The 9,911-nt window shown below is 42.8% G+C and overlaps 1 protein-coding gene across 2 annotated transcripts in view; it reads right to left on the bottom strand.

Moving 5' to 3' along the window:
- LOC107096354 (endothelin-converting enzyme 2-like) overlaps nucleotides 1-9,911 on the bottom strand; it is a 26,135-nt gene that overhangs the window by 14,641 nt on the left and 1,583 nt on the right. For both annotated transcript variants that reach the window (XM_015392964.1, XM_015392965.1), the window contains exons 2-6: nucleotides 5,602-5,737; nucleotides 4,921-5,136; nucleotides 4,707-4,831; nucleotides 3,290-3,436; nucleotides 2,862-3,116 (exon numbers count right to left, since the gene is read on the bottom strand). In XM_015392964.1, the coding sequence (XP_015248450.1) occupies nucleotides 2,862-3,116; nucleotides 3,290-3,436; nucleotides 4,707-4,831; nucleotides 4,921-5,136; nucleotides 5,602-5,737 (879 nt within the window). The remainder of the gene's footprint in view (nucleotides 1-2,861; nucleotides 3,117-3,289; nucleotides 3,437-4,706; nucleotides 4,832-4,920; nucleotides 5,137-5,601; nucleotides 5,738-9,911) is intronic.

Below are 9,911 nucleotides of genomic sequence, written 5' to 3'. Positions count from 1 at the left end.
TGAGTCGATGTAATCAACTGGTTTTTCTTAGAAAACTTTGAATCAATTTGACTGGATGATCTGGTGAACTGGGATGACGTGTTTTGAATTGGCGCTATAGAAATAAACTGTATTGAATTAATAACCAGAAAACAGTTCAAAACATTCGGCTTCATTGTTCTCCATCTTTACTCCTTCCAAACAGGATTCTTGCCTCCAGATTGGTCAGTGTTTGGACACTAATCTTACACTCCAGAGAGGGGAGAAAATTATTCTGGAATTCAACAATGAGCTTCTTTAGAAGATTTTCACTCAAAAGATGTGAATTTAGAAATATTAATGCAGTTCTCTGACAGCAGGGGGCACTGAAGGTCACATTGCATTTTTTGTTTGAGAAAAAAACAAAGATAATTGATGACAGCCTTTTCAGAGCGCTGTTTGTGAACAACAAATAGATGAATAAAAGGTGATGAAACTGTGGCATTTCTTCATGGCATCCAGGTAGTTACACTGATGATGATGTGCTTCTCTGCAGGTGAAGCTTTTCCAGACAAGGAAAAAAAAAAAAAAAAAACAGCAACACTGACCAAATCAGAGTCTCTAGCTTTGAGTTTATGTAACAACCTGTTATCTAACAGAACCCCATCCTAAGAGATACAGTAACTTAGCAACGGGCTCATGGCAACAGTCACCATGGTGAACCCTGAAGCATCCGCAGCCCCATAGGACAAAGAGTATGTACGCAGTGAGCAACACACAGGCGTGGTGCGAGGACGAAGGACAAAGGAAACTCATGTTAGCCTCAGAGAGTTTTAGTGCCTGAAATGTTTCCGTCAGATCAGATTAGAGATTAAAACCCCGCTGAGAGACGACAACGACGTTAAGCTGCTGGCCTTCCCGCTCTAGAAAAACATGACCTTTACCTAAAATGAGCAGCAGATTCTGACTCATCACTTTAACTGATGATTCAGGGGTTAGTCTGTGTTGTTCATGGTGATGAGGGTCTATTCAGGACTCGGGTTGACTGGTGGGACCATGAAAGATTCTGTTCCAGTGAGTTTGCAATAAAAATGGCATTTTATTATGTCTTCAAAAAATATGAATTTAGGCTTGAAAATGGCTGTAAACAAAAATGTTTTAAAAGAAAATGTGGATTACGCAAGTTTGAAATATTTCATTGATATTTGTGCGATTTTGTCCCACAAAGCCATAAAGAAGACTGCCAACTTGGTCTGACAGTGTACGTCAGTGAGGGCATGGTTAAACGGGCAGGCTGTTTAAAGAGTGGATGTAGAGACATGGAAAGTTGGGTGGAAGGAAAAAGTTTGGTGGGAAAAGCAGCAGCTTATTCAGGACCTCAGCTGTTGATCTCACAAGACCAGATATGTTCCGGAAGTAGACTACACTCACACATTCAACACATTCAAAGATGATTGTCGCCACGCCATGTCACTTGGAACCCGGACCAGGATTGCGTACTAGTCCGCATCAGAAGCCCTCTCATGGTTCAACATCTCTGAGAGACTAAGGCTACATTCACACTGCAGCCTGAAGGGACCCAAATCTGATTTTTTTGCCCATATGCAACCTGGATCTGATCTTTTCATGGCTGTCTGAACAACACAGATCCGTTTTTTTCCAATCCGACACAGGCCACTTGGCTTTGTGGTCCTGAATCCGATACGAATCTGATCTTTTCAAATGCGACCTGTGTGTGAACGGCCAGGTCGAATTCATCCGAACTGAACGCCATTAATACCCAACAAAGGTCACTATTCTGCGTCTTGCTACGCAGAAGCTGCAAGAAAAACAACCACCATGGCAGATGATGATGTGAGGAGCAGTATTTATGTTTAACCATATTGAAAAGATTGAGTTTTTATGGTTGGAAAAGACCGCTAGATGCGCGCCGGTACTACCATCCATGTTTACTTCCGTAAACATGGAGCATGTTGGCCTGTGATGTCATCGTGTCCTCTACTGGGCATGTGGGACACTTACGTTGTATGACTGCAGTTCACACAGGAGATCACATACAGGTCGCACATATTTGGAAATATGAACAGCAACGCAAAAAAAAAAAAAATAAATCGGATTTCACAAATAAATCGGAATTGAGCATCAAGGCCTGCAGTGTGAACGTAGCCTAGGTTTTGGGATTTTAGGATAATCTAAATGAAGAGGAAAGAGAGTTTCTAATCCAAGTATCATGTGTCCTTCCATGAGTTCCCTCTAAAGGCCTGATTATCTTCTCGCAGCAGTGTGTCGCAGCGAACTTGTCACAGATATTTTTTGATTTATGCCCAATATTGAAGCGTGGTCTGAGCTGTTATTCCACGCCACGACTCAAGAGGGACAATCAGGAACTAGCTGTGGGTCTAGATATGGCTGAGGCAGTGAGGAAGTGGGGGAAAGTTTGTGCGACAACAGAGGGACATGAGGGCGAAAAAGAGCGGGATTCCAGGCAAAAAAAAAAGGTTAAAAAAAAGGGTCCCAGCGATGTTGCGCACCTCGCTCTTCTAGGTGGTCCATCTTCACGAGTCGTTTTCCACAATGGCGGTCATACAAACAAAACAAGCCGGTACCGTATTAAACAGGAAATACACATAGTGTAGAGCGGATCTAGAATTGACCAATCAGAGGCCTCCTGTCTGTGGTCACCTATAATTTTGGAGAGGTGCACAAGAGTGTCTGCGACAGGGGTGGAGGTACATTTGCGACATGCAGACGACCTGGTTTCTGATTATAAATCAGCCTTAAATTCCAACAGAAGAAGCTTCTGTTCTCAAACTGCAGCTAGCTTTAGTCCAACAGGTGGTCTGCTGGTTTGAAGCCCGACAGAGAATCTGGGATCTATCCATCCAGAGGGAGCCTGTTCTCACCTGCAGCTCTGCGATGGTGACCTTGTGGTAGATCTTCTCTTCGTCTCGCCGCTGGTCCTGGGGGACGGTGATGTTAGCAAGCGCCGTCTCAAACTCCAGAATCTGCTGCATTTGAAGCTGGGTGGAGCTCTTCTCGCCCCCCAGCAGCGTGCCCAGCTCCACCATGTAATCCAGGTATGCTGCCAGCACCTTCTCATTGGCCGTCTTGTTGAGGTAATAGTCCCTGGACGGTAGGAAGAGCCCTGATTGGTCCACCTGAGGAGGAGATTAACAGGTGAAAACTCGAGGTTCAAGGATCCGATCTTCAGCTGAAGTGGGGACCAGATGTTTCACACAAACACAGCAGCTACCTGAAGCCACTAACACACCAACAGTTGGATGGAAACAAAGAGGAAGACGAAAACAGAACGTAGACTTTTCTGGAATACCTGGATAACGTTGCTGTTGGAGTTTTTGGGATCGGTGCTGACTCCCACGCTGAAAAACGGCTGAGCTCTGTACGGACCAGAGACCATCTTCAGAACCTCCATGAAGTTGTCTTTTTCCCACGGACCGGTCATGTTCCAGCCGCCGATCTGAGCACAGATTACAGCTTCAAAATAAATTTGACTAAAAGCAGATTAGGTTCAGCAGTAATCCCTCATCCCTACAGCTGTAGGAGTTAAATTGAGCCATTACTTCTCATCAGATGCGTTGATTAAAGTTGTGGGGAAACGGCTGTTCTAACCATTTTATTTCCAAATTCTCCCGACTTTACACGAGTGAATAAAGTGAATGTGATTGGTCGTTTATCAAGGGGGCGGGATTGTTGTGGCGGAAGGTTCGCAAGCCAGTTTGGTTGTGGCCGGTTTGTCAGAAGCATCTTGCTAACCAGTTAGCAACTTAGTGCTAGTAGGTTCCCAATGGGAAATTCCATTGGGACCAAGTATCAATAAATTGGTGACTTAGAAACGACACTGTCAAGGAACGCTATGGACAGAGGAAACATGCAAGAGGAGGAGAGTTTAGTGTCGGAGGTCGTGTATGAGTCTCCTCCGTCATACATTTTTTATTTAGAGGAGGAAAGAAAGGATGAAGATGTTGTGGAAGAGGATTCCAGGGCGGCAGAAGCTTGGTTTGGTGTAGAAGGCTTCCAGCCGTACATGTTTGAGCCCTTGCCTCGCAACGCTGCCAGTTCTGTTAGCTCTACGCCTGCTGAAGACACAGACGTCCATCCCTGTGAACACTGGGACGGAACTCAATGGGAAAGGAAATGATTCTTATTTGAACCGTTGCGTATATTCACTGCGACATATGAAAAGATGCTCCGACCAAAAAAATTTGATTGACAGATGAACATTGATATATGATTGGCTGAATTTAGGTGTACAGGCTGACATATAACTAACTGGCCTGCATAAGATTAAAAAAAACATAGATTTTAAAACAGGATCATTTTTTAAATAGAAATTTTCTAACTTTTGGGACAATATGGTCTGATAAAGATTACATTTATATGCATGTTTAAGCCAGACTTAACTGAAGACATCAGAACAGCCATCAGTCTGAGAAGGGATGCTACACTAAAGTCTCTACGGGTCAAAGGTCGTGACCCTGATCCGGTGTGAGCGATTGAAAGCCTACACAAGTTTGTTTGGAAGAATTCAGACATATCATCATAAACAGATCATCCATGGTGTAAAGCACTGCGGAGGAGGAATGATGATTTGGGCTCTTCTAGTAGCTGCAGCAGCAAGATAACTGACGGGTCTTCGGTTCATCATGTAAAGGCTGGAAACCATCCTGTGGATGTTGGTGGTTTTATTGAGGCAGTTGCTATGACGACAGCTTGTGCTGCCAGTTTACCTTGGTTATTAGGTCCATGAGAGGCTGAGATCCGAGCTCTTCGATCCTCTGCGTGTTGAGGCAGGACAGGTAGTAGGACTGAGTCTTCCTCTCTGCTTCGCTGGTTCCGTTAAACGTCCCATTCTCTGTGAGGAAGAACAACAAGAAGACGCATCCATGATCAGGAGGAGCACGGTTCTGGAGCGGTCCAGCAGAGATGCACATGTCAGCATACCCAGTAAGTGTTTGAGCAGCGCCTGGTTCTGCTCCCATATGCTGTTGAACGTGGACCAGCGCGAGCGTCCGTCAGGCAGCGGGTTCTTTCTCATCCATCCGCCGCAGGCGAACTGGTAGAAATCCTGGCAGGGGTCGGCGCTGCGGTCCATCGCCTCAACAATCTGGCTCGCCACAGTGACGCACGCCTCTGACAGGCAAAGGCCCCGCCCACTGTCTGCAAGACAACACGGAGGGGAAAAAAATGCTAGGGCATTATCCGTACCGTACGCATCACCAAACCCACGGGAGAGATGGAGAACAATCGGAGGATGACATCAAGATACAGACTGGTACCACAGGAAAGAAGCCAAGAGGCTCGACAGGAAGAGGATTCGGAGGATGCAAAGAACCAAAGTTAATGATGAAAAAAATTGATCGAAACCTACTGGGTTTAATAAAAGGATTAAAGAAAGGAGAAGGAACAGAAAAAAGGAAAGGTGACAAGACTGAAACAAAAGCAAGAGAAGGACAAGGAAAAGGAAAAGAATCAGATGTGGGAAATTGGGGAGATCAGTCAGGGAGGAAAGGTGGGGACCGGAAAACAAGGAAGCTTTAGGAGGAGAGGATAAGGAAAGGAGGAGGTGGAAATAAAGACAAGTGGGTGGGAGGAAAAACCAACATGGAGATGCGATCCGGTTACCTGAGCTGAATCCCAGCCCCAGAACCACCAGACAGGCGAGCAGAGCCAGCAGAGCAGCGAGAAGCATGACTGAGAGAAGGACCTCCAACTGAGTCCTCCTACCCAGGATGTCCACACCACCCTTCCTGAAGCCAACCTGGGACAGAAAGAGGAGGTTATCTGAAGCTCATGGATCCATGCGTGCAACTGGACAGCTGATGTCCACATTCCCATGACACAAGTACTAAACATCTGGAGTCCATCTCCTCAGAATAACAGAAATATGAACATCCGGGAAAAAAAATCTAAACTCTCCAAACATCTAGGGGACAGTTATCCAACATTATCTAACTTATCCTGAACACGTCCTCTTTTATCCATCTGTCCATATCTCTGGATTCAGACACTGCAGATTCTGCTGAACAGGATGCAGAGCAGGTATAAAGGCTGACTCATTCTGCTGCTTTCTGGCTCTGTTTGAACGTAGTTGAATGAGGGATCATCGTCTCTTTGTTTGGATCTTTGAGTCGGGGTAATTTCATTGCTGAGGCTTCACTGGATGCTTCTGTGATGTAGAACCAGTTTATCCTGCGGAGCTGATCTATCTCCAATGTTATGACTTGTTTTTATCCGTTTCTGAGAATGTCCTCGTTGTTTCCCCCTGTGTCTCATCACTTTCTGTTTGTGTATGTAAGCCTGTCTTTTCCTCTTTCTTTATGTGTTTAGCTTCGACCCGGCCCACGTTCTGCTCTCTGTTCTTTATCAGGATTTATGTTGGATCGCTGCCTCCAGCCTCAGGTTTGGTTTCTGTGCTTGGTTTTCTGCTCCAGTTTACTAAACCAGTTAAATACATGTTTTTTAAGCTTTTCTTTAGCAGCTTTCTTCTTCTTCTTGTAAGGTTTTATGGCATTTGGCAAACTAATTAAAATTGCATTACCGCCACCAACTTATAGGGAGTTAAAAAAGGAAACAGGACTCACCCCCAGAAAATAAAAGAATTAAATAAAAAATTCAGAATATTTTTCTGAACTGTTTAACTTAACCCAACATAATACTCATTTATATTTCTGTTATCGTCACTCTGCCAGTTTCTTATGGTCCTACTGGTTTTCCCATCAGCTTTCAACCGTTTCCCAGTTTAAATCTCTAACTTCAAGATACTTTTCTGCAGCTTTCATTTTTTTGGTTTTCTTTGTCGTCTGAGCAATAAAAATGATCACTTCTACCATGAAAAGAACAAAATCTTTCTTTTTCATAATCAATGAATCCTCTGCAATTTTGCTGCAGAGGTTTTTAACTTTTCATTTCATTAACTGTTGCCTGACTGAGTCTTTCTGACTGGGATGGGATTCTTTTTGCAGATTCAGCATAAATTATTTCAAGATCTAATTTTATTTTTCTAGTTTCTTCAGATCTTTTTCTCACTTCACACCTGCGATAAGCTCCAGTATGTTCTCCATCAAAGCTTCTTTATCAGCTTACCTACAATTCTGCTTTAAGTCCAAAAGTGATCTGAAGGATGCAAAAGAAGGCGAGTCTCTGTATTCAAACATTTTAAATGAGACACGCCCACAGATTATGACATCACACCAGCACCCAGGTGGAGCTCATTCGGTTTTCTCTTCTGAGGCTGATTTCTGAATTCATCTGAAGCCACGGTGAAGCTTATAGAGGGCGGACACCATACTGCTTCCCGACTTCAGCAGATGATGAAATTAAAATGGCTCCGAGTCCTCAGGGACGCGTACACAGAAAACATTTGCTGCTGTAATGAGGCTAATTATCCTCGACCGGCTCATTTCCTCCTACTAGTCCAGCATGTTAAAAATCTCCATTAATCTCCTTTTTTTTCTTCAGTGGTTTACCTCCAAGCAGTCAGACTTTCCAGTAGTTTCTCTTTGTTTTTTATTTTTTTTATGTGCTCTGCGTACGTTTTATCGAAATACCTGAAATGTTTTATATGATTATTTGAATTCTGACCAATCAGATATGCAGACGTGTGCTGATTGCTTCTCAAAATGATCTTGACATGCAGAAAAAAAGAGGATTCTACCTGTGATGAAGTGATTCCCAAAGAGAAACTCACCATAACATCTGCTATACAACAAATAATCAAAAGCTGAAGGAAATGCATTTGGTTCTTTTACACATGAAATGATTTCCCTAATTTGGAGAGATGCTGAAAACAGTTCTCTTTAATTTTTATTTTCATTAATCTCCACAAATTGAAGCTTTTTTTTTTACAGTACATTATTGTATGTTACGATTTTGTTTATCACAATAGTTTGACATAATCTTAATTTGAGGTTAATTTTGATTATTCATGGTTGTTTTAGCTGATTCCTAAATTAGCTCAAAATCTCAGAACTGTAATTATAAAAGATGAGTTTATCTTAGTATAAAATATCTTTTTACATTTTATCTTGGTAAAGTTTATATAAGGTAGGTTGGTGGCTTCATTTAGCTTAGCTTTTAGATAGTTTAGAGGTGGACAACGTCAAACGAGCTCCCTCATGCTATTGGGAAAATTATAATGCCTGGAATTACAGAGAAAGTGAAAAAAGAACATATCTGCTGCTATAATGGAACTTTATTGATCTCACATTCTGCATGGAGTTTGCATGTTCTCCCTGAGCATGTGTGGGTTCTCTCTGGGTACTCCAGCTTCCTCCCACAGTCCAAAAACATGACTGTTAGGTTAATTGGCTTTTCTAAATTCTCCTTAAGTGTGAGTGTGTGTGTGTGAATGGTTGTTTGTCCTGTGTGTCTCTGTGTTGCCCTGCGATGGACTGGCGACCTGTCCAGGGTGGACCCTGCCTCTTGCCAGTAGACAGCTGGAGATAGGCACTAGCATCCCTTGTGACCCTGCTTGGGAGAAGGGTGACGGAAAATGGATGGACGATCTTGCATTGGAGAAATTTACCTCTGCATTTAACCCATCTCCATGCAGAGCAGTGGGCTTCCATCGAGGGGCGCCCGGGGACCAGTTTGGGGTAATGGTCTTGCTTAGAGAGCCAGAGTGGGAGTCAGGCTTAAACTCAGACCCTCTTGATTCAAAGGTCTATGCCCTAACCACTAGGCCACTCCCCAGCCAGAAAGCAATACTAAAGTAAGCTAAAGTAAGCTTTTATGTTAAAATTACTCAGGGTTCAATCCCCAGTAACCTGCATTAAGACTTTAAACCCCTTTGGTATAAGGGGACTGAATAAGAAACTGTAAGATCTGTATGTTACTATATTGGCTTTCATTGTTAATTTCCTAAATTATATTTTTTTAGTTAAGTGTGTGGGGAAATGTGTATTTCAGGCTTGGCTTTCAGTCGATCCACTATTTGCTAAATCAATAAATCTGGGATCAACCTCATGTGTAGGGTGGCCAGATGTCCGGCTTTAGGGCGGACAGTCCGGATTTTCATTGCACTGTCCGGCGTCCGGCGCCGCATCCAGCCGGACGTGTTTTTGTCCTCCTTTATGAGGCACTAGGCTTGTAGAGCAGCTTTTTATTTATTTATTTATTTTTGCTGGGCTGCAGCACAATATCCAATCATCAAAAAAGCATCACTATCTGATCTAACAGATGATTGGCGGCATGTCAGATAAAGATCTGCTTGTCATTGGTTACAAAAGTAAACAAGGATCAGAATCACTGATGCTAAGTATTAAAGTTAGCGTCCTGTCAAAACCAGGGCTTCGTTTAACCTAGAATGCACAAAAGAGCGTGAATTTATGACCAAAGGTCGAGGAAAAGCTGCAATTGAACGGCGTGCGAGTACGGATTAACATAAAAGTAATAAACGTGCAGCAGCGAACTCTTCAATGTTGGCTTTTACATTACCGGTAAGTTTTGTCACCCCTGGATACTAAAAAAACTTGTGCAGAGCTGCAAGGTGGACTATACTATAAAACATCACTAGTCCTACGGAAGTGTAGACTGTGACGTGAAAGTGGATTTCAGTGATTGGCCCATAGCTAAAGGGATGACCATAAAGACCGGTCTGCTGCACGCAAAGACACTTAAGTTCCCAAAAGACTGAGGCTCTTAAAAATAAAGCTATACTTTTAGAGCAGTTGAATGTGTTTTCTACAATCTTTTGTTGTTTAAAAAAATATATTAGGCTATTTTATTATAAATGTTTCTTGTTAAAAGGATTTTTTTTAAGTTTAAGTCCACACATCTTATGCTTTGTGGTATTCTGCACTTTAAAGATTCATCTTGGTCACTTTTTAAACACCGCAATGTATTAAATAAATACAAATGCTGGGAACCAATTCTTTTTAACATTTCTTTAATATTTTGTTCTATTCAGCTACACAAGCATCCTCTTTAAACTA

This window comes from Cyprinodon variegatus, unplaced genomic scaffold (genome assembly GCF_000732505.1).
Source record: "Cyprinodon variegatus isolate N-32 unplaced genomic scaffold, C_variegatus-1.0 Scaffold617, whole genome shotgun sequence".
Classification (NCBI taxonomy): domain Eukaryota; kingdom Metazoa; phylum Chordata; class Actinopteri; order Cyprinodontiformes; family Cyprinodontidae; genus Cyprinodon; species Cyprinodon variegatus.
Note: the sequence above shows the minus strand (reverse complement) of the source record. Positions and strands in the feature narration are given on the sequence as shown.